This window comes from Syzygium oleosum, unplaced genomic scaffold, assembly GCF_021117445.2.
Source record: "Syzygium oleosum isolate NSW1041296 unplaced genomic scaffold, Sole_v2.1 Sole_v2.14, whole genome shotgun sequence".
Taxonomy (NCBI): Eukaryota; Viridiplantae; Streptophyta; class Magnoliopsida; order Myrtales; family Myrtaceae; genus Syzygium; species Syzygium oleosum.
The window spans coordinates 8210988-8235506 of NW_026607498.1; the positions used below are offsets into that span (position 1 = coordinate 8210988).

General features: G+C 40.5%; 3 protein-coding genes across 4 annotated transcripts; all 3 read left to right on the top strand.

Annotated features, from left to right (window-relative positions):
- Positions 1-198: 198 nt before the first annotated feature.
- Positions 199-3145, top strand: LOC115688485 (putative RING-H2 finger protein ATL69). 2 transcript variants are annotated; one of them, XM_056318051.1, is made up of 4 exons: positions 513-688; positions 835-970; positions 1829-2273; positions 2905-3145. In XM_056318051.1, exons 1-4 carry the CDS (start codon positions 659-661, stop codon positions 2933-2935), a joined length of 642 nt encoding a protein of 213 aa, XP_056174026.1. In that variant the 5' UTR covers positions 513-658; the 3' UTR covers positions 2936-3145. The 2 variants fall into 2 exon arrangements, with proteins under 2 accessions (XP_056174025.1, XP_056174026.1); XM_056318050.1 differs by having other exon boundaries at positions 199-970.
- A 1963-nt stretch (positions 3146-5108) lies between these two features.
- LOC115688487 (putative RING-H2 finger protein ATL21B) lies at positions 5109-6151 on the top strand. Its single transcript, XM_030614314.1, has 2 exons — positions 5109-5454; positions 5691-6151. The coding sequence occupies exons 1-2, from the start codon at positions 5109-5111 to the stop codon at positions 6149-6151; spliced, it is 807 nt and encodes a 268-aa protein (XP_030470174.1).
- Positions 6152-21903: 15752 nt separating this feature from the next.
- On the top strand, positions 21904-23564 carry LOC130139978 (RING-H2 finger protein ATL22-like). The gene is made up of 2 exons (XM_056318068.1): positions 21904-22862; positions 23091-23564. The coding sequence occupies exons 1-2, from the start codon at positions 22178-22180 to the stop codon at positions 23522-23524; spliced, it is 1119 nt and encodes a 372-aa protein (XP_056174043.1). The 5' UTR covers positions 21904-22177; the 3' UTR covers positions 23525-23564.
- The last annotated feature ends 955 nt before the right edge of the window (positions 23565-24519 follow it).

The window sequence follows — 24519 nt, forward strand, 5'->3', positions numbered from 1 at the left end:
TCATCATTGACCGAGTCAGCACAAATATTTGCTCAAGAGACGAGGGGAAGAGCAAATGGAACCAGACAACAAAATGCAATTGACCTAGAAATTTCGCCTTTTCCCTTTCTTTGGACCTACATATGCACATCCATTTGGCCGGCTAAATTAACTAAGGCCCATTCTATGTTTGTATCCTTGAGAGATGCATCGGATTTTAATAATCTCTCTCTGAAAAGGACATGAACCTATCTTAATTTAGGAAAGAGAGAGAGAGAAGAAACTTACCTAAGTGCAACCCCAAGGCATCTTCGGTCCGTGCCTCTGATGGCTTCCTCTGCCATCTTCATCTCTTTCTTCCTCGGCCTCTCTCTCCATGTATCCGCTAAGAACCCCGACCATATATGTCCGGTAAGAGTTTGCAATCCTCTCGGACCCGAGATCCGCTTCCCTTTCCGAGCAAGCGACTTCCATCATGAGCGATGTGGCTATCCGGGCTTTGATCTCTCGTGCAACATCCGAGGCCAAGCGATCCTCCAATTGCCCGGCTCGCAAGACTTCGTCGTCGACCTCATCGATTACGAGAATCAATATGTCATGCTCAAGGATCCGAGCAACTGCCTGGCGAAGCGGCTTCGAAGCTTGACACTTTCAGGATCGGTTTTCGTGGCGCAAGAGTATGGGTACTTCACGTTTGCGAATTGCTCGGGTAATTTATCGGTTTTCGGGAACGAACGGGTGGGCTGCCTTAGCGATGGACGCCGCACGGTAGTGGTTGCTCCTTCCGGTTCATTCTCTTGGTACTTCTCGAGGTTCCAATGCCGTACTAAATTAGTATTGGTTCCGGTGGCGCAGCGATATCCCACAGATATAACTGAGAGTGTAGTCCTGAAGTGGGATATGCCGGACTGTAGATCGTGCGAGAAAACTGGCGGGAGGTGCGGGTTCAAGGGTTATGCGAGCTTCGATGTTGGTTGCTTCGGTAAACACGGTACGTACCTAGATTTGCTAGTTTCTGCCTGAACATAATAACTTATCTTTAGGCTCCGCTTGTTCCATGAAAAAGAAATGATTTGGAAAATATTTTCCTAAACATGGCCGCCTATATTACTCACAAAAATGAATGAACGGAAAATATTTCATTGTCTACGAGATTGTTTGGACATAAATTATTATCGATAATGAAAACATTTTTCATTGACTATTCATATCAAGCAACATAAGCGATTATTTGAATAGGTGCTTTTAGAGCAAGATAATTGTCCAAAACGTCTTAAACCTATTGTGCGGCGGCCAATTCAGTTATAAACCTTTCAATAGTGTCAATTTAGTCTTAAACCTATTGTACGGCGGCCAATTTAGTCTTAAACCTTTCAATTGTGTCATTTAGTCTTAAACATTTTGACAATTTGCCAAATTAATCCTAAACCATATAATAATTTGCCAATGTAATCCTTTCGGTTAATTTTGGCCGGAAATGCTAAAGGACTATATTAGCAAATCGTTAAAAGGCTTATAACTAAATTTACAAATCGTCATAATGTTTAGGACTAAATTGGCATAATTGAAAGGTTTAGAACTGAATTGGCTGCCATACAATAGGTTTAGAATTAAATTGGCGCAATTAAAAGGTTTATGACTAAATTGGACGCCGTACAATGGAATTAGGGCTTTTTAGACAATTTTCCCCTTTTAGAACATTCATTGATAAAATGGTTTTCATTAATTTCATTGAATCGCTGCTCTTGTCATTTTAATGGTATTTGGGTTAATGGACTTCTCTTGTCATTGATACGTCCGTATTTATTTTTACAACTCTTACCCCACAAATAATCAATTAATCATGTAGGGCTTTCAAAGCATGCCAAGTTGGGCATAATCCTCGGCGTGCCCTCGCTTCTTTGCATGTCTGGACTCGCGTTCTACCTAAGCTCACGCGCTCAACTCTCCGGGCATCGTGATCCTCGCGATCAACCTCCTAATGGCAGCAACGGCGAGAACAACGTTGCAAATATCACATCTCCTTCAAGCCCCTCGAGAGAAACTCGACGCGCCTCTGATGGCGTCACAGGCATCGATTTAGCCACGATAGAATCTTATCCAACAATTGAAGTAGATGATGATGGACAGGTGCCTAGGCCGAACGACAATATTTGCGCGATTTGCTTGTCGGAGTACCAGCCCAAGGAGATGCTTCGGACCATCCCCAAGTGTGGACACTACTTCCATGCACAGTGCATCGATCAGTGGCTCGGGCGGAACGCTTCTTGCCCATTGTGCCGAGATAACAAGGGGTATGTGTAAATTTTTTTCTATAGTTAACCTCGAATAAAATGGATATATTAAGCTCATTTGACTACTAATTTTGAAATCGATATGTAGGATCATGTCGATTATTGTACGTTGTAATATTGTCCCATGAGAGTCGAGATATCCCCAAGCTTATTTCTTCTACTAAAAATGGGTTCAGGTTTTTCTTTTGGGGATTAGAGTTGCATGATAATGTGACCCTACAATCCGGCCGATCCAACAATTCACATAAAAACCTTGCTTGCACCACTAAACAAAATTTTCTTCTTCTAAACAAAACAAACAAGTGCATAACTTTAGGGACGGGATGAACAGTCCCCAGACACGGCAATGTGGTTCCGAGATTAGTTTATGTTGTGTGCTAGGACCTCTGCACACAAAATTTCCGTCGCTAACAATAGTCGGGGAAGTTTTTCAAGCTCCACTAGAAGCCGTCGCCTGCAATCCCTTTTTAAGTAGTGCTGCTTTGAATGATGAGCTCATTTTGTTGGCAAAGTAGTGGCTAATTCTGAAACTTCGATGTCTTGAGTTTATTGATTAAACTTAGCTTTCTTATCAGTAATTTGGCAATAGTTCTATACAATTATATCATAACAATCTCTGTGGGTCATGCAGGTCCTCCGATTCGATGACAGCAAGCAGATGAAAGTAAATTACCATGTAGATTGTAGAGGAACATGGTAAAACACAGCTCTTGGGCAGTTTCCTCTTTTGGAAGTTCATCTCCTCACGCAGCGTAAGTATATATGCATTGAAATTAATGATTGTACATGTGTATTGTCGTAACTGTGGGTAGACTTTGCGGTGGCACCTAAAGGACTGTGATTCAACAAATTCAATTGATTCATATTTATCACACCTTTGCTCTTCAGCTTGCTCTACCATCTGCATTTTGCGCCTTAAGTACTTAGATCATGCATCGCATCCTTTTGGACTGACCATTAACTTTTGTTTGAGATACGTTCCGGTTAATGCGCCGGTTCCGTCAAGAAGAAAACATTAAGCAATGTGCGATTAGAGAATTGCCGAAAGCGATATGCACATTCACCCCTCTTTCAGGACGGGCTATTTCAAGCTAGTGGAGTTTAGCTTATACATCACACTGTAATTTTGTACCTGAATTCCATCACATCAATGACGATTTTGTGCGTATGACAAACATGTCGCTTTCATGCACTCGTAGCACAATGTTGCTTATTTAAGTGACAGCACTTTTCTCCGATTAAGTTACGGGCTATTCCGCATTACCAGCAATCATTTGAGTTGCTTATTTCCAACATTTATCTATTTTTGTTAATTTATCAGTTTTTCTATTGAGAAACCATTTTTATTGCGTTGCTTGCCAACTTTTTCTGAAGCAATTACTAGCTACATTCACGGCCCATTAGTAGTAAAATATATAAAAACGTGTATATTGACACTTTGACACGTCGAGTCAATTAAACTCAATTTTGAGAATAATACCCAAATGGTCAAAATAATGTTCATTTTTCTTTTCCTTTTGAGTTTGTAGGCCTTTTGGTTCTGTGATTACAAGTTATTGAAAGTATACAACTCTGGAAAATATCATCCAACCTAGAGTTGCAAAAGGCCCTGATTCGATTAATTTCTTCCACATCCCGCAGTAAGAAAAAAAAATTGAAAAATTAACAGAAAAAAAATGAAGACTTGATTTTTTTCAAATAGGAATAGCGGCGGCCCTGCCACTGTTCCTATGATAGCGCTTCTCACAACGTGATTGGCTGAGATGAGCAAACATACTCAACGAGCAAAATCTATCTGAAAAAATCTGGAAAAAGATTAAACATGTGAAAAATAAAATTTGATTGTTGAAGTTGCAGATATAAGATTAGGGAGATATTTTTATTTGAAAATTGTATATTTATCAATTTTCTTTTTAATGAAAACGATTGACACATTACTTCGACACATCACAAGTATCCTCCATATATAAACTATGCTTCCATACGGTAGGCCAAAATCGAATCGATGCAAATTAATGCATATGGAGTGGGGTTGTCTCAATTACATGCCGGGATCATGGACCATCCCTTGTGAACCGGGTTCAATCACAACCCGTCAATGTTGTAAACCCATGTGAGGCTCAGATGATTAATGAACGTGATTGAGCTGGTCATCACGGACCAGGCAAGCACAAATATTTGTTCAAGAGAAGAGGAAAGGGGCAAATGGATCATCATCCCAAGTAATTGTCTTTATGAGCTTGTCCTCATGGAACCCAACAATATAAGTCGATCGACATGTAATTTCGCCTTTTCCCTATCATTATATCAAAATATGCCTTTCTGAGGACCTACATATCCACATCCATTTGGCCGGCTAAATTGACTAAGGCACATTTTAATTTTATATCCTTGAGAAGATAATTAAGATATCAATAATCTCTCTATGAAAAGGACTTGGAATCTTTCTTTAGGAAAAAGAGATAAGAAACATGCATTACTAAGTACAATCTCTAGGTATCTTCGGTATGTGCCTCTCATGGCTTCCTCTGTCATCTTCATCTCTTTCTTCCTCATCCTCTCTCTCCATGTATACGCTAATAACCCCAACAATATATGTCCGGTAAAGTTTTGCGATCCTCACGGACCTGAGATTCGCTTCCCTTTCCAAGCAAGAGACTCCCATCCCAAGCGATGTGGCTTTCCGGGCTTCGATCTCTCGTGCAACATCCTTGGCCAAGCGATCCTCCAATTGCCTAACTCGCAAGATTTCGTCGTTGACCTCATCGACTATACGAACAATACGTCGTGCTCAAGGACCGGGGCAACTGCCTAGCGAAGCGGCTTCAAAACTCAATGTTTTCGGGCTCGGCTTTCGAGGCGCAAGAGCATGGGAGCTTCACGTTTGCGGATTGCTCGCTTAATTTGTCATTTCTAGGAATCGAACGGGTGGACTGCCTCAGCAATGAAAAGCACACGGTACTGGTTGCTCCTGCGGGTTCATTCACTTGGTACTACTCGCATTTCCACTGTCGTACTTGGACAGTGTCGGTTCCGGTGGCCCGGCAATATCCCACAGATATAACTAAGAGTGTTGTCCTGAAGTGGAATGCGCCGGATTGTACATCGTGCGAGAAGAGTGGTGGGAGGTGCGGGTTCAAGGGTTCCGCGGGCTCCCATGTTGGATGCTTCGGTAAACATGGTACGTACTTAGATTCGCTAGTTTCTACCTGAAAACAATAACTTATATCTTTATTATTTAGGTATTTGAATCAGTGCTTTTAGAACATTCATTGATATGATCGTTTTTGGAAATTTCATTGAATCTCTGCGCTTGTCATTTTAATGGCAGTTGGGTTAATGGACTTCTCTTGTCATTGGTACTTTGGTATTTGTTTTTCCAACTCCTACCCCTCAGATAATCAATTCCTCATGTAGGGCTTTCAAAGCGTGCCAAGTTGGGGATACTCCTCGGCGTCCTGTTGCCCTTGCTTCTTTGCATGTCCGGGCTTGCGTCCTACCTAAGGTCGCGCGCTCGAGTCTCCGTGCATCGTGATCCTCGCGATCGACCTCCTCATGGCAACAACAGCGAAAACAACATTGCAAATATCATGTCTCCCTCACGCCCCTCAAGAGAAACTCGACGCGCCTCTAATGGTGTCACGGGCATCGCTTCAGTCACAATAGAATCTTATCCGAAGATTCAAGTCGATGATGATGGACGGGTACCTAGGCCGGACGACAATATTTGCGCAATTTGCTTGTCGGAATACCAGCCCAAGGAGACACTCCGGACCATTCCCAAGTGTGGACACTACTTCCATGCGCAGTGCATCGATGAGTGGCTCGGGCGGAATGCTTCTTGCCCGTTGTGCCACGATCACAAGGGGTACGTGTAAATTTTTTTATCTGTATTACTGTCGTCAGAATGGATATACTAACCTCATTTCAACGCTAATTTTGAAATCAATATATAGGATCATGTCACTTATTGTTCGTGGTAATATCGTTGGATGAGAGTTGAGATATTTACAAGCTTTATTTCTTCTACTTATAATGGGTTCAGGTTTTTCTTTTGGGGATTAGAGTTGCATGATAATGTGACCCTCCAATCCGGCCGATCCAACAATTCACATAAGACCATGCTTGCACAACTAAAAAAAAATTTCTTCTTCTAAACAAAACAAACAAGTGCATAACTTTAAAGACGGGATGAACAGTCCCCAGACACAGCAATGTGGTTCCGAGATCTTATGACAGGTTTTCTGAACTGATTCTTTGGTGAGATACTGTCCATAGGAATTTCCCTCGCTAATAATAGTTGGGGCAGTTTGATGAGACTAGCAAATATTACCTAGAATTGGGTGAATAGGTGATTTGAATGCTAATTGATCAATTTTAATGCGGAAGTAATTGATCTCAGGTAAAGTCTGAACAATGTTCGGATTTTGATCAATTTTTAAATGGCAAACAAATAAATGTGCAATAAAAGGAGTTTTAGGAAAGAGAAAATATGCACACAAATGTATAGTGGTGGATTGAGTAGCCGTTGAGTGACAAAGTCTGAATCCCACTGAATCTGGTCGCCCATATAACCAAAACTTCGGTTTCCATAAGCAGAGCTTCTTCTTTCGGAAATAAACTTGTCGTGGGGATGATTGTCAATTGTCGTGACCTAAATTTCTCAAGCTAATGGATTATTAAGACTAAACCTAACTCCGGCCCTCCCAAGTCCTACCAATTCGCGACTTAGGGTTTAAGTTTTTTTTTTTTTTAACATGCAAAAGTTTTCATGCTTAGAGTCGCCACTAATCTATTTATGGTAGGTCGATTAGAAACCTAAATAAAACATAGGGAGATATGTTTTATTCCTACGAACCAGAGATTCTAAGCTCGGGGACTTGATTACGCTAGATCTAGTCTAACGCTCTTTTGGTACCTTTTCTTTTCAAAAAATGTTTATACAGGCAGTCTGGATCCATTTTATTACCTAATTACTAACATGTAAGGTGTTCATGCGAGTGCGCAAACCACCAATTTAACATCCAAGAAAGCAATAAATAGATTGCAAGATTAGGAGAATGACGTACCTTAAAGCAACGCAACCATCTGCATTGTTAGTAGAAAATCATACAGACAATCCTAATATGATTTCTAATTAACAAAGCAAGGCACTCAAAGTGTTTTTTAGGGTTTGCGCTTTATTAAAATGCAAACTAACATATATGCAATGACGTGCAAAAAAAAATGACATGCGATTAATGCAACCTAGCATACGAACTATATGTAATGCGATGATGTGACCTAATTCTAATGATGGACAAATGATTTATTTTTGGTATTTTTCCAATGAAATTCAGAATTAAAAATACTTATTACCTAAGCATGCAATGTTTAATTGAAGAAACAAATTAATCTATTCTAGAGCAATATTTTTGGTATTTTTATTTAAATTCGAAATTAAAAAAACTCTAATTAAGAATGCAATCTATCCTAATCTAATTCATTCTTTTTTGGGGATTTTCATGAAAATTCGGAATCTAAAAATAACCTAAATAATCTATGAGGATTAGAATAACACCTAATTTAAACTAGGAAATAAATTATCTTAAGTCCGAATTTAAATTAAATAATTATCCTATCTTCTAGATACATTTAGGATTCTCTAAACATGCAAAACTTCCAATTTAAATGCTAACTAACATATTTTTGGATTTTCTTTATTTAAAAGGAAAGCAAACAAACAAAGATAACAAACGCACTCAAACAATCCACGCAATCCGCAAGATTCTTCTTATCAAATTTGAATTAGGAAAGGAAATCAAACTAACGGTCATATCTATAGGGCTATAGATATCAACGGAAAGCCGATTGTTCGAATTTGGAAAGCAGATAAAATCTGTTATCGCATCCAAGTGATTATGGATAAGATAACGATTTTTCCGTATCGCCGCATATTGTACTTTAGGGATAAGGTCGGATAGTTGTCCAGATACGTTGCCAAATTAGGAATAATTCCTAATTTTGGGTATTTTCGAATGTTGCGGATATCACAAAATTATTCTAAAATATCTAGCTATCCACCAAAATATTCACGAAATATCTCAATTATCCGAAAACTAGAAAATTAAATATTTAAAAGAAATATTCGGATAATCTTACCTAATTGGCGGATAATTCCCAAATTCGAATTCGCGGTGGATCGGGATCGGATCACGGGACGGCCTTCGGCGGTGGTTCTCGACGAGCTCAGCCAAGGAGGGACCGAGGATGGTTTCTTGGTTCGACAACACTTGGGGAAACCTGCAAAATTAAGCTCAACTTCGGCCGTATAAATAAGTTGCAGTGAACTCGTTGATCTTGTTGCTATTGGTGGACTGAAGATGTGCCGATGCTTGCTGACTTGCTTTGCCAAACCTAGACACAATCAAAGGAACCACTTCAAGCTCTCTAATTTGACATATGTCGTGCTTGCCATTGGCTCCTCCATCTTTTGTTTTTATTTTTATTTTCAAGTGCTCACGAGGGCATGAGATCAGAGAAGATAAAACAAAAATAATGATGGGATGTTAAGGATGGAATTTCTATGAAGAATCGAGAGCCCCTTTCTGTTCTTTTCTTCTCTCCGTATGTTAACGATCCCTCCTTTAAAACTGCGGCCGTCTCTTTTCGGTCGGGCAGAGCATGTTGTCCAAGTGATCCACGACGCTGTAGCAGATAAGCAACAGGTCGTCGTTGATGCTCACGGCTGACTGCTTCGTTGTCGGAGGAGATTGCGCCGCAGCTGAACACCGTCGATGAGTGCTGCCGATCCGTGCAGGAATAGAGCGGGGAGGCAATATAAGCCGTCAAAACAAGGCGACAGCCTCGCAGTAGGGGGGAAGCGCCAGATCGCGTCTCACGGCAAGGAAGCAGCAACGTCGGCAATGGAGGAGGAAGCGGCAGCCATCGTCATTGGTGGATCAAGATCAGGTAGCCACGTTTGAACGTCTGGGGGGTGTTTCCACCAAGAAAGACCAACAGAGAGCTTTTTGTCTTATGTATATCGGTCGTGCTCCTACTCTCTCTCTCGCTATTCCTCACGTGTGTCTCTCGTGCTCTCAAGAATTGCGTTCTAAAAATTATCAGAGCCCCCCATTGAAGGGTATAATCACATATTTATATTGCAATCTAGGTTAATTAACCGGGCTTCCTAGTCCTAATGGGTTTAGACTTAGGCTTTATCATTTTATTTTATTTTAATTCCAAATGGGCTAAATTAATTCGGGCTGATTTAAGCTCAAATTAAAACAACCAAAGCCTTTTAGACTTGTGAATTTTGGCCCCCAATCCCTTGAGTGAGCCGAGTGCTCGAGCTCGATTTACGCGATGAATTTTCAGCTTACTCGCCACCGCCAGTCCGATACGGAATGCAACTAACCTATATGAACTTAAACTATATGCTATGCAATTTTAATAGTTTTGTTTAAGGGTTAAAATTTAATCCCTAATGTTCTATGCAAATTATCATTAAATGGTCGATCGAAATTTAGGTGTCAACATCAATCAATCAAGGATATTTCACGATGTAAATATTCTTTGCAAAGTAACCTTTTAAGATCGAATCAATCAATATTTTCCAATGGTGAAATTCAAGTCAGATTACTACCTGTTGTTCTGAGTTTGCGATAGCATCTGGATAAAGTCTAATCCTTATCTCGTTCATCAGAGCTTGAGTCAGAATGGTTTGTTCTTTAGGCTCCGTTCGTTTCACGGAAAAAAAACTTCCGTGAAAATGTTTTCCGGTGTTTGTTTCACGAAAAATAACTTCCCACAGAAAACATTTTCCCCCCATGGGCAAAACACCTTCACTTTTGAGGAAAATGACTTCCTCTTTTTGAGAAAAGGAAAATGTTTTCCCTCCTTCCTTCTTTCACCATTCATTTTTTTTCTTTTTCTTTTTTTTTCCTTCTTCTTCTTCTTCCTCAGCCGATCGCCGGCCACGGCAGCAAGAGGCCAGGTCGAGCTTCGCCGGCCTGTGGCGAGGTTCTGACTCGCCTAATCTAGCACAGCCGAGCTCCCCCAAGGCCGGTAGGGCGAGCTCGGGCCTCGCCAAATCCGGCGAGCTCGCTTGATTCGGCGTGGCTAAGCTCGCCTAAGGCCGGTTGGGCAAGCTCGGGCCTCGCCAGATCAGGCGAGCCGAAGCCTCGTAGGCCTATGGCGAGGCTCGACCTGGCCGGTCGCCGCCATGGCCGGCGACTGGCTAAGGAAGAAAAAGAAGGAAAAAAAAAATTAAAAATATTTTTAAAAAATAAAAATAAAAATTATTAAAAGTAGTGAAATGAAGAAAAAATTTTCCATACCGAACAACGGAAAATATTTTCCAAAACATTTTCAGATTTCAGCCGAACACCGGAAATTTGTGTCATTTTCCAAGAAAATGACTTCCTGGAAAACATTTTCCAGAAACGTAACATTTTTCACGAAACGAACGGAGCCTTAATTTCTGAATCTTTTGTTTTCAATATAAACTGAAATTCTTCAACTGCTGTATACAAAGTCTAAACTTTGTCTTTTGCTGTGTATAACTTAGACTTTTCTTTCTGATTCTTATAAAGTCTGGACTTCCAAAAAATGACTTGCTGAACTTAGAAAATCTTCAAGAGTATTTGTCAGACTTATAATAACTCTTGGATAGTTTTGTCAACTTCAAAATATATTAGGAGATTTTCTCAACAATCTCCCTCTTTTTTATGGTGAAAAAACTTTCCATGCCAATGAAAAATTGTGAGTAATAAGATAAATCAAGTAACAAATGTATATGAGTTTACATTGAGCTACAGAGAATAATAAATGTAAGAAAGTCATATAATCTGAATCAACGACTGTGATTCTGCGATCTATGTCATATAATTTGAATCAACGACTGTGATTCTGTGATCTTGTCCTGCATATCATCCATAATATTTTGTCATAATATCCTGCCACCAAGCACAATATCCTGTCATTGTATGCCTTCTCCCCTTTTTGTCATCATCATAAAGACAAATATATAAGTAATAATAATCCATAATATCAATTTAACAAAATATTAGTCAACTAAAAACAAACCAAATGTTCAATAGAAACATTCAAAAGACACAATTTAGAAAATATAAAGAGGCTACTGCTTGAAAGGGGCTCGAACAAGTTGAAAGTTCTCTAAGTTCTAAACAGCATCCTCAACCTTAGACAGCTTCCTCAACCTTAGACATGTATTGACCAATTGCTTTTTCGAGTGTTGCATATTCTATTTTGCCTGATGATTAACATTCTGAATCTTGTCTTCAACAATAGTCTTCAATTTATGCATATCATCACTTAAAGCAGATTGTTTTTTCTTGATTTCAAGCAACAAAGAAAGGATGGTCTCGTCATGGGAGGTCCGTCATTGGAGGTCTTGAAAGTCTGGTTGTTCGATTTGAATCCCTTTATCTTTCCGAAGCTCCCCCTGAACAGTACCCGTTTCTGGATGCTTCTCAAAGTCTTCATTGCCTGCTGCTGATGGAGATTTGCTTTCCTGAGTTTGAGCCGGAGCATCACTAAAATGTATTTCCTTCATTAGTGGTGCAGCTCCTTTGACATTTACTTGTTCAGTTTTGTTTTTCCCCTTTTTCTCTGCATTGATTTTGATAGACCCTTGTTCATCTTCATGCTGAAACTCTTTCTCATCCTCTTCATCCCTTAAAATAGTCTCTATTTTTCTCTTTTTCTTAGAGACATGAGCAAACTGACCCTTCTTCATTTTCTCAGATTTTGCTGAAGGTTGTTCTTTCTTCAATTTCTCATACTTTGCTGAAGTCTGTCCTCTCATCACCTTCTCAGATTGTTCTGAAGTATGTCCTCTTGTATTCATATCAAGCTGTGTGAATCTCATTTTCAATATCATTTTCTCGCCAACAGACATTTCAGGAAGATAGTTCTTTGTAAACTAAGCAGGAATTTCAATTTTAAGAAAATTAAAAATCCTTGTGATAAGAGCACCATATGGAAGTTGTTCTTTGTTCTTCAACACAAATCTATACATATGAAGAATGATGATATGAGGTAAAGAGAAAGGAACCTCATTGATGATAGCCCATATCATCTTTGCTTAAACTTTGACAAGTCTGTCCTTGATGATGCCTTTGGTCTGAGACAATTGATGATACTTTTATGTAGAATCATATTCTTCTTGTTCAGACTTGAGTATGAGATATGTGTCTTTGAGTCTCGAGTAAAGTTGGGATTGTCAGAGATGACTTTGTATGCTTCCTTTGGAGTGACTTTAACGGGGATAAATTTGTATGACTTTGCACCAATAATTTCAACAAGTTGAGATGCAACAAAATCATACTTCTTATCAAACATAGTAAGGCTTATTCTATTCGGGGAGAGAAATGACAAGTTTGAATAGAAATAAGCAGTTAATTCAGGATAGACAGGAGAGGATGGCAAGCAAAATTCTTCCATACCCAATTTTGCAAAGTGTTCTCTCGCTGAAATGCCGATTGAATTAAGAAAGGAGAAATCCACAACGCGATTATTCATAACTCCTCTAGACAAAAGAAGAGCGTGATACTCCTAGTGAGGGGACGACGACCGGCCAGAGGGGGGCCGGCGTTGTCGCGTAACCCAGCGACCATCGCCTGGGCTCGCACGACCGCCGCGAGGGGCCACGTAACCCAGGCGAGGGCCGCCGACGACCCAGATCTGGTGCCACGCAGCCGTCGTCTAAGGTCGAACGACCTTAGTTAACCCCCGACGACTACCGACGAGGGCCGCCTGGGGTCGAGCGATGGGGTCGCACGACCACCTGAGGTCGTGCTACCCAGACGACCCTCGAGGGCCGCCGGAGACCTAGATCTGGCGCTGCGCAGTCGTCGTCTGAGGCCGAACGACAAAGGCAACCCCCAGCGACCGCCGACGAGGGCCGCCTGGGGTCGAGCGACCCCCAACGAGGGTCGTGAAACCCAAGCGAGGGCCGCCGGCGACCCAGATCTGACGCTGCGTGGCCGTCGTATGAGGCCAAACCTCGTCGGTGGTCGCCAGGGGTTGCCCTTGTCGTTCGGCCTTAGACAATGGCCGCCGGTGCTAGATCTGGGTCGCCGGCGACCGCCTGCCCTTCATCGGAGCCAGCAAAGAGTTTCAACTTTTCTTTAATAAACAATATAAAAAGTGCTTTGCAAGTATAATTTTTCCAAACACTATTTTACTCAAAGTTGTTTTGCAATGAACTTTTAAGTTACAACTTACCAAACACAATTTGCATTTTGAAAAACTTCTTCAACTTAAAGTCCTTTACATTTTCCCAAAGACTTTTCCCCAAAGTGTTCCCAAACGCAGCCATAGACTCTTCCACGGTCTGAGTGTTTTTGTTGTAGACTCTATAAGCTTTGCTTGAAAATGAATAACCAAGAAAAATTCCTTCATCTGCTTTCTCATCAAACTTTCCAACATAGTTATTTGCATTTTTAAGAATAAAATATTTGCATCCAAATATATGAAAGTATGAAATACTTGGTTTTCTGCCTTTGTAAAGCTCATAGGGGGTTTTCTCAAAATTTGATTTTAAAAAGACTGTTAATAATGTAACAGGCTATAGAAACAGCTTCTGCCCAAAAGCGATATGAAATTTTGCTTTCAATCAACAGAGTTCTTACCATTTCTTGTAAAGTGCGATTTTTTCTTTTAACAACACCATTTTGTTCTAATGTATAGGGAGAAGAAAAATTATGCTGAAAACCATTTTCATCACAAAAATCTACAAAACTTTAGTTTTCAAATTCTCCCCCATGATCAGTTTTGATGCTAGAAATTGCATAACCTTTTTCATTTTGAATTCTTCTTGCAAATTTTGTAAACTATGAGAAAGCCTCATTTTTATGAGCAAGAAAAAATACCCATGTAAATCTTGTAAAATCATCAATAATTATAAGACAATATTTCTTACCACTAATACTCTTGTTCCTTGTAGGGCCAAATAGGTCCATATGAAGAAGCCGTGGGCACGATTAGTAGAGACATGATGTATAGTTTTAAAAGAACTTCTGACTTGTTTTCCCAGGGTACAAGCTGTACATAATTATGTCCTTTTGAATTTTAGTTCTGACAGTCCTCGAACAAGCCTTTTTGTAGACATCTTTGATATTTGTTTCATACTAATATGCCCCAACCTTCTATGCCACAAGTCTGTATCTTTCTTGATGGAAACGAAACATTAAGCAGTGTCAAATTTTACATCAAGAAGATAAATGTTACAATGTCTTCGACCAGTGAAGGATTGAGAACAATCTTTACTTGATCCAGAACAAATATTCTTGTGAAAGTTGATCTTGAATCCTGTATCATATAATTGACTTATGCAGATCGGACTGTAATTTAAACCTTTTACTAAGGAGACATCATTTATCAATAGGCTTTCGATTTTAACAGTTCCGGTGCCTATGATTTTTCCTTTGTTGTTTCCTCCAAATGATACACTTCCACCATTTAGCTTTTGGAGTTTGATGAACATGCTAGAATCTCTTGTCATGTATCTTGAACATCTAGTGTCCAAGTACCATTTATTCCTTTTTCTTCCGGATAACTGCAAAAATTAGAAAACTCAAGCTTTCTTTGGTATCCAAATTTGTTTGGGTCTTTTGGAGTTAGTGGTATATGTTGTTCTTATCCATTTTCTTCGAATTGGTCTCCAGACTTTAAGACATTCATTCTCGAAGTGCTTTGGATCGCCATACTTAGAGCACTTGAGAGCATTTCGGCCAACATGTTTTACAAAATTCTTTTGAAAGTGATTTATGTAAGCCTGTCTAGGAGATCTTTGTTTAAGTCTCCCCTTGACTTTTGGAAAATCAATCAGAAGATCACTTTTCTCAATAAAACCAAGTCCTGATTTGTTATAATAAGGGACTTATATGGAAAGTATATGTTCCAAAGTTTTTGAACCGCTTGAAAATTTGGAGGTAATATCCGAAAATTCCTTTTTCAAGACAGTGTTTTCTTTGGTGAGTAAATCTCAATTTTCTTTAATATGATGAAATTCCTTTACTAAAAAATTTATTTTATCCTTTGAGAAACGTCCCGTTGCCTCAGCAATGAATTTTCCTTTTTCAATTAGGAGATCCTCTTAAGAGCAAATTTAAATTCAGAACATAATTCATCAATATAATTTGATACTTCAATTGGAATATCTGGATACTTTACCTCAATATATGTTTCGGTTTCTGAGTCAACGTCAGAATATGAGTCTGAGTCAGACTTTGCCATTAAGCAGATGTTAGCATATTCCTCATCACTGTCTTCACATTCTGTGTCGTTCCATGTTTCTACTTTGAGAGCTTTCTTCACTTTTCATATTTCCCTTTATTTTTCCTTAGAAGTGGACAATTTGGTTGTATGTGTCCATGTTTCTTGCAATGAAAGCAAATCACATCTTTTGCTACTTCTATTTCATCAGGAGTCTTCTTCTTCTCATTCAATTTCTTTCCTTTGAACATCTTCCCCTTCTTTTTCATCTTTCTAAATTTCTTGATGATAAGCGCCAATTCTTCATCACTGTCTTCATCTGAATCTACATCACCAGAATCAATATAAGATTTTAAGGCCAATGATTTCTTACCTTTAGATTCATTTTCCTCATTTATTTGCTCTATCTCATAGGATTGAAGAGTTCCTATGAGTTCATCAACAAATAATGGCATGATTCTCTGAGTCTCTCAAAGTGAGGTTTTGATGTTGTTCCATTCCTTTGAAAGTCCTCTCAGCAGCTTGTTTACTTTCATAGGTCCAGAGACTGGATTCCCTTGATATGCAAGACCATTCACAAATTTCTGTAAATCTATCATACATTTCAGCAGTGGATTCTTCTGGCTTCATCTTGAAGGATTCATATTGTCCAAGCAATATATTTACCTGAGTTTCCTTTGCTCGATCTATTCCTTCATAGGTGGTGTAAAGCCTATCCCAGATTTATTTCGCTGTTTCACAAGAAGTAATTTTTTTATATTCAACATGTGATAAAGCACAATAAAATAAATAAATTGATTTTGCATCCAAAGCTTCTCTTTTGGTTATCTCAGATTGAGATAATGAAGCAGATACTGGAGTTTCGCCATTTTGTTGTTCATTTGAGGTAGTTGCAAGAGGAGGTGGTTTGATTCCTCTTAGAACAACATCCCATTGTAAAGGATCAATGGATTTGATAAATGCCTTCATCTTATTTTTCCAGACACTGTATTATTTGCCATCAAAGTATGGAGGTATGGTATTGCTTTGTCCTTTCACAAGACCCGGAGCACTTATGCTAGCCATAAAAATCGTTAGCTCGGAAGTAAAAACACTTCAATAAACGAGCAACATTGGTCTGATACCAATTGATGAGACTAGTAAATATCACTTAGAGGGGGTGAATAGGTGATTTGAATGCTAATTGATCAATTTTAATGCGGAAGTAATTGATCTCAGGTAAAGTCTGAACAATTTTCAGATTTTGATCAATCTTTGAATGGCAAACAAATAAATGTGCAATAAAAAGAGTTTTAGGGAAGAGAAAATATGCACAAGGATGTATAGTGATTCGGCTTAGATCAAGCCTACGTCCACTCTCTCACGCTGACAGCCTACTGGCGGGATTTCACTAGATGATAAATCAAGATATTACAAGTTCTGAGTGATATTCTTCTATGAAGGATGGATCACTTTATCTCACTCAATCACTCTTACATTAAGTCTCTCAATATCACATATATTAGCTCAAGATGGACAAGTTATACTGGTCGAAGTTTGCTAAGACTTTGGAATGGATGATTCTGGATATCATCTCTCTACTTCTGCTCCTTAACAATTTGTCTCCTTTTATACTCTTCTACTTCCAAACTAGTTATTGGACAGTCTTCAGAGGATCATCTTCCAATCTTTACCTTGGACGGATTTATATAAAAAGGATTGAGTAGCCATTGAGCGACAAAGTTTGAATCGCACTAAATCTGGTCACCCATACAACCAGAACTTCGGTTTCGATAAGCAGAGCTTCTTCATTTGGCAATAAACTTGTTGTGGGGATAATTTTCAATCAATCAAGGATATTTCAAGATGTAAATATTCTTTGCAAAATAGCCTTTTAATATCGAATCAATCAATACTTTCCAATGGTGAAATCCAAGCCAGATTACTAGCCGTTGTTCTGAGTTTGTGATAGCATCTAGATAAAGTCTAATCCTTATCTCGTTCTTTAGAACTTGAGTCAGAATGGTTTGTTCTTTAATTTCTGAATCTTTTGTTTCCAATATAAACTGAAATTCTCAACTATTGTATACAATATCTGAATTTTGTCTTTTGCTGTGTAGAACTTAGATTTTTCCTTCTGATCCTTGTAAAGTCTGGACTTCCAAAAAATGACTTCCTGGACTTAAAAAATCTTCAAAAGTATTTGTCAAACTTATAATAACTCTTGGACAGTTTATCAACTTCAAAATATATTAGGAGGTTTTCTCAACACAGTTTTTTTAGCTTCTATAGAAGCCGTCACCCGCGGTCCCTTTTTAAGTAGTGCCACTTTGGATGATGAGCTCATTTTGTTGGCAAAGTAGTGGCTAATTCTGAAACTTTGCAATCTGGAGTTTACTAATTAAACTCAGGTTTGTCATTAGTAATCTGGGGATAGTTGCATATGGTGATAATAATCTCCTTGGGTGATGCAGGTCTTCCGATTCTTTGACAGAAAGCAATTGAAAGTATATCGCCATGCAGAGGAACATAGTAACGCACAGCTTTTGGCGGTTTTCTCTTTGGAAGTTCATCTACTCGCGCAGAGTAAGTATATGAGCACATGCAACGTACAAACTCATTGGTGAAATGAAGTGAACTTTATGATTGTACATGTGTGTTGTCGTAATTGTGGGTAGACTTTGTGGTGGCACCTACAGGAGTGTGATTCAACAAATTCAATTGATTCATATTTATCATACCTTTGCTCTTCAGCTTGTTTTACCAACAATATTTAGCGCTTTAAGTACTTAATTCATGCATCACATCCTTTTGGACTGGCCATGAACTTTAGTTCGAAATATGTTTTGATTAATGTGCCGGTTTTGATAAGAAGAAAAGATAAAACAATGTGCGATTAGAGAATCACCGAAAGCAAGAAGCGCATACACCCCTCTTTCAAGACAGGCTATGACGTAGCCCAAGGTCGACTACTCAAACAATAGGATCGGGAGAGTGACTTGCACACATGGAAACTCCGTCGCAAAATCGGGCAAAATTTCAGTTCTGCACTAGTTTGGGAAAATGGGCATAACTCTGTCAAATTATATTGGAATGACCTTATTCCAAAGCCAAAAGAACAAGGACTCCTGGATCTATAACTTTTGTGTTTTGATTTTTCTCAAATAAGCACTGTGGAGTTGTCGAGTTCAAAAGGAAGTGGACGGTCGTGACTGATCAAAATGCAGGAAAGGAAAGGAACTTCAAGGATGCTCTTCTAGGCCTTCAAGGAAGTTGAAAGGGCATCAATTCTTCCAGATTGATAGCTGCAACTCTTCAATGATGCAGACTTAAAAAGCTTCGACTTTTTAAGGACGGAGTGAAAACTTTTCTAGGTTTTCAAGAGATTTGAACTTTTCAAGGTTCAAGGGAATTGCACTAGGCAAATTTCTTTAATCAAATTCAATCTGCCTTTTGATTACATAGACTTGATGGCCTTTTATACAAAAACAAAAGAAAAGAAAAAAGCTAATCCTAGAAACCATAAGCTATTAAAGTACATAGAAACTAGAAGCACTTAGAAACTAGGTAATATTAAATGTACAATATTTCCAATGCTAGTGGCCATCTCGAGAAGTCTTGATGCAAGCTTCGACGCATGGAAAATGATAAAGTCAAAGATGAGGCTTTTCACTTATCAATCTTATCGATAAGACTCTTGGTGTTTGTCGATTTGTCGATCTTGAATACGAGCTGATCTTCTTGGCTGAACAAGCTAGTCTTGAAGCCGGGCTGCGTCAGGCTATTTCAAGCTAGCAGTGTTTAGCTTATACATTACACTGTAATTTTGTCCCTAATTCCATCACATCAAGGAGGATTTTGTGCGTACTACAAACATGCCGCTTTTATGCACTCAAAGCATGATGTTGACCGCCAAGGTGAGTTTGAGTTCTAGGCCGGTCCATTGGACAAATTGAATGTTAGCATTCTTCACAAGTCAATACTCATTGCTTGACTAAACCAAGTTGTATGAGAAATTGCATAGACCACGAGGCTTTAAGATTAAAAGGATTAGTCAATTATTGTGTTGCCCTAATCGCGACCCTCCCGAGTGAGTGTCGAGATAATGTTGAATTGACGACCAACGGTCCTCAATCGACGTGGATTCTCCCAAACTCTTACCTCACGCGAGGTTGGGATTTTACAATTGGAATAAATCTATCAACGAAGTTCAACTTAACTAGGAGTTTCCACTAGCCTATTGGGGTTATCTAGGAGCCAAATTTGATATGTGAGGATACCTCACTTTCTATGCAGCTAGAGAACCAGGATCAAGAACTTGATTACATCAATTGTCTAACAAATACCCTTTCAATACCCTAACTTGATTGATTTGTTATCAAAATGATTCAGGCAATCTTTTGCCATTTTATTATCCTACTCCACTAAACAACGTTCATGCATGAGTGCACAATCAGAAAAAAATAGACAACCACAACCAAAGTAAATTTAATGAAGTGTCGGATAAATAATGTAAATGGCCTTGTTATTAAGTCCTAGGTAAGTTTGGTATATGTCAAAGGTGCTCACTAAATCGCTAATCTAAACGCATGCTAACTAAATAAAACTTATCTGACCAAAAAAAAAACTAAATAAAACTTCTTCTAAACTATTTTCTGATTTCTTTCAAATTTTCTATATTTTTTGAGTTTTAAAATATTTTTTTAATTTTCTAATTTTTTTTTTAATTCCAAAATTGGGGATCCGGACCGGGCCATGGCCCTTTGTGCTGGCCTCATTGATCTGGGCTAAGGACACTAAGAAGGACACGCAGGTGGTGCAGGGGTGCCAACTTACAGAGAGACACCGACGTCTGATGAGGGTGCTGGTATGAAGCTCGATGATTGGTAGGGACCGTCCGGAACTTAGAGATCACTTTGGAAAGCGCTACAGGGAGTGGCCGTGAAGACTGGGCAAGACGCCTCGGTGGCGAAGCTTGATGGACGGCGTGGTGACGGGGCCGCTGGGCGCTCACCAGGACAGCAGGACCAGACCGGACTCTGCCGCAAAACTGCTGGAGGCAGTCGACTTGCTGGTTGCTCGCCTGGAGGTTTGGCAAGGACCAGTATTCACCGGGGGAGCGCCGGGATTGACCAGAGATCGCCTGCTACTGGCTTCGCTCGGGGAAGACGGCACAGCAAGAAGAGCTGACGACGGAAGACACGAACGTCGGTCGCCAGGGAGTCTCCTTCTCTGGACGTTCTCTTTGGTTTATATCGCGAGTCTTCCGTTCACGATCGTCTCCTCTGCTTTCAAATTCTGCCAAATCTCCACAAATATTCTCTATGCTCGTTGCCTTTTTTTTTTTTTTGGGTAAGGTAAGAGGATTATATACTTTTCAATTCACAAGATACAGCAGAAAAGCCGTACACAAAAACCTCGTACCTAACGCAATACAGGTGTTGCGATAGTTGCAAAGGTGTAGCGGCTGACTAAAGCTAGCGGGCGCTACAAGCTGCAGGGGCCCGGGTGATAAGAAGAACGAGCTGAGCCTCTAACAAGCGGACTAAAGAGCCACAAAGGAACAACAACTACAGAACATTAAGAAAACTAGATGTCGGGATGTCCCAGCTGGCCTGGATTCTTCTATTGCACGGAGTATCTGCAACAAGCTTGAGAGAAAGAGCCTTATCTCGAACAGCTTTGACAAGGTGGTTCCGCATCGCAGGCAGGAAAATGGTCCCATTTCTAAATAGGAAGTTGTTACGCTCTATCCAAATGAGGTGGCATAGAGCTCCAAGTGCAAACCAAGCAAGGCGGTGATGGAAGCTGTTGCCAGCAATGGATGTGGACGCCCAGCGGAGAAGATGTTGCCAAGACCCGTTGTGCCAGGGGAGGTTAAATTTGGCGGCCCAAAATGACGCCAAAGAGCCCGTATAAGTGCAACCAAAGAACAGGTGATCAACGGAGTCTGGCCTACATTGGCAGTAAGCACAAAGTCCTTCAGAGATTCTGTGATAGGAAAGGAGGAGGACCTGGGTCGGAAGCCTGTTGAGGGTCATCAGCCATAGCAAAAACTATGTCTCGGGGCAAAACTGCAGTCCCAAATGAATGAATCCCAGTAAACATGGTGTCCCTTTTTCCGAATTAAATCCCAGGCCGAGGAGATAGAGAACACTCCGGAAGGATGACCTTGCCAAGTAAGTTGGTCCGGCGACTCCGTCACCAGCTGGGGGGTATGTTCAGTCCAGGAATTGAAGGATTGTATCACGTTAGACAGGTGCCATTCGGAGGACAGGAAATCCCTAACCGAGGCCGTTCTTGCAATGCCAGAGCAGAATATGTCTCTATTAGAGAACAATTTATAGAGTGGGCCTTTATCATGCCAGAAGTCGAACCAGAAAGAAGTGGAAGATCCATTGCCAATTCTCCATTTGAATTGCTGCTCGTTGCCTTTTGCTCTCCATATTTTCAAAAAAATTTAGGTGTTGGGACCGATAAGAACGACGGGGTTGCCAAAATTTAGGTGTCGATAGTATTTACATATCTAAATCTATTTGACTGGCTAAATCAACTTAGGCACATTTTAGATTTGTATCCTTGAGAAGATATATTTGATATCAATGATATCTCTCTGCGAAGGATTTGAAATCTTTCTTTAGGAAATAGGGAGAGAAGAAACAGATAAGTACAATCCTAGGTATTTTCGCTACGTGCCTCTGATGGCTTCCTCCGTCGGCATCTTCTCTTTCGTCGTCGCCCTCTCTATCCGTAAATCCGCTGTTAACCCCGCCAATGATATATGTCCGGTGAAGTTCTGCGGTCCTCGCGGACCCGAGATCCGCTTCCCTTTCCGAGCAAGCGGCTTCCATCCCAAGCGATGTGGCTATCCGAGCTTCGACCTCGCGTGCAACGCCCATGGCCAGGCGATCCTCCAGTTGCACAGCTCGCAAGACTTCGTGGTCGACCGCATCAATTATGAAAAACAATACGTCGTGCTCAAGGACCCGGGCAATTGCCTAGCGAGGCGGCTTCAGAACACGACGTTCTCGAGCTCGGTCTTCGTGGCGCAAGAGTACGGGAGCTTCACGTTTGCGAATTGCTCGGTCGATCTCTCGGCTTTCGGAATCGAACGGGTGGGCTGCCTCAGCCGCGGACACCACACAGTACATGTTGCTCCCGCCGGTTCATTCACTTGGTTACTCTCGTACTCGCTATGCCATACTTGGACAGTATCGGTTCCGGTGGTGCCGCCGCCGCAATATCCCACGAATATAACTGCGAGTGTTGTCCTGAGGTGGGATGTGCCGGATTGCAGATCGTGCGAGAAGAGCGGCGGGAGGTGCGGGTTGAAGGGTTCCGCGGGCTTCGCTGTGGGATGCTTCGGTAAACATGGCAAACAACATGGTACGTACTTAGATTCGCTAGTTTCTGCCTGAAAATAATAACCTATCTTTATAATTTAGTTATTTGAATCAGTGCTTTAACAACATTCGTTGATATGATTGTTTTGGATAATTTCATTGAATATCTGCGCTTGGCATTGGCATTTTAATGGTATTTGGGTTAATGGACTTCTCTTGTCATTGGTACGTCCGTATTTGTTTTTCCAACTCCTAACCCATAATTGATCAGCCAATCATGTAGGGCTTTCAAAGCGTGCCAAGTTGGGGATACTCCTCGGCGTCATGTTGCCCTTGCTTCTTTGCACGTCCGGATTCGCCTTCTACCTAAGCTCGCGCGGTCGAGTCTCCGGGCATCGAGTTGAAAACATCGTCGCAAATGTCACATCTCCATCAAACCCCTCGAGAGAAACTCCACGCACCTCTAATGTTGTCACGGGCATTGAGTCAGTCAAGATGGAATCTTATCCGAAGATTCAAGTCGATGATGATGGACAGGTACCTAGGCCGGACGATAATATTTGCGCAATTTGCTTGTCGGAGTACCGGCCCAAAGAGACGCATCGGACCAAGTGTGGACACTACTTCCATGCGCAGTGCATCGATGAGTGGCTCGAGCAGGACGCATCTTGCCCGATGTGCCGTGATCCCATGGGATACAAGTAAATATTTTTTTTCTAAAGTTACCGTCGTCAAAATGGATACACTAACCTCATTTTACCGCTAATTTTGTAATATTGTTCCATGAGAGTCGAGATATCTACGAGCTTATTTCCTCTACTTCAAATGGGTTCCAGGTTTTTCTTTTGGGGATTAGAGTTGCATGATAATGTGACTGTATAATCCGGCCGATCCAACAGTTCACATGATACCATGCTTGCACCACTACACAAAATTTTCTTCTTCTAAACAAAACAAGCAAGAGCACAACTTTAGGGACGCGATGAACAGTCCCCAGACACAACAATATGGTTCTGAGATCAGCTTATGTTGTGTACTAGGAGCTGTTGGGTAATGCAGGTCTTCCGATTCTTTGACAGCAAGCAATTGAAAGTATATCGCCGTGTAGAGGAACATGGTAACGCACAACTTTTGACAGTTTTCTGCATGGAAGTTCATCTCCTCGCGCAGCATAACTATTTACGCGCACGCAACGTACAAACTCATGGGTGAAATGAACTGAGATTAATGACTGTACATGTGTATTGTCGTAGCTGTGGGTAGACTTTCCGGTGGCCCCTACTGGCGAGTGATTCAACAATTCAATTGATTCATATTTATCATACCTTTGCTCTTCAGCCTGTTCTACCAACTACATTAAGCGCCTTAGTACTTAATTCATGCATCACATCCTTTTGGACCGGCCATGAATTTATGTTCCAGATACGTTCCGGTAGATGCGTGCCGGTTTTGTATGAAAAAAAATGAAGCAATGTGCGATTAGAGAACTACCAAAAGCGAGATGTGAATACACCCCTTTTTCAAGGCGAGCTATTTCGAGTTAGTGGAGTTTAGCTTATACATCACATGGCAATTATGTCCGTAGGTTCCATCAAATCAAGTAGGGTTTTGTGTGACTTACAAATATGTCAATTTTATGCGGCTAGTAGCACGATGTGTACAGCTTAGGTAAGATTGAGTTCTCGCTATGGCCGGTCCAT

What these genes read in the sequence shown, in the direction of transcription:
- LOC115688485 (XM_056318050.1), top strand. Translation starts at nt 307, where the DNA reads ATGGCTTCCTCTGCCATCTTCATCTCTTTCTTCCTCGGCCTCTCTCTC. An exon ending in TGGTTGCTTCGGTAAACACG is followed by an intron (nt 971 to 1,828) that starts GTACGTACCTAG and finishes TTAATCATGTAG; the next exon opens with GGCTTTCAAAGCATGCCAAG. An exon ending in TTGTGCCGAGATAACAAGGG is followed by an intron (nt 2,274 to 2,904) that starts GTATGTGTAAAT and finishes TGGGTCATGCAG; the next exon opens with GTCCTCCGATTCGATGACAG.
- LOC115688487 (XM_030614314.1), top strand. Translation starts at nt 5,109, where the DNA reads ATGTTTTCGGGCTCGGCTTTCGAGGCGCAAGAGCATGGGAGCTTCACG. An exon ending in TGGATGCTTCGGTAAACATG is followed by an intron (nt 5,455 to 5,690) that starts GTACGTACTTAG and finishes TTCCTCATGTAG; the next exon opens with GGCTTTCAAAGCGTGCCAAG.
- LOC130139978 (XM_056318068.1), top strand. Translation starts at nt 22,178, where the DNA reads ATGGCTTCCTCCGTCGGCATCTTCTCTTTCGTCGTCGCCCTCTCTATC. An exon ending in TAAACATGGCAAACAACATG is followed by an intron (nt 22,863 to 23,090) that starts GTACGTACTTAG and finishes ATAATTGATCAG; the next exon opens with CCAATCATGTAGGGCTTTCA.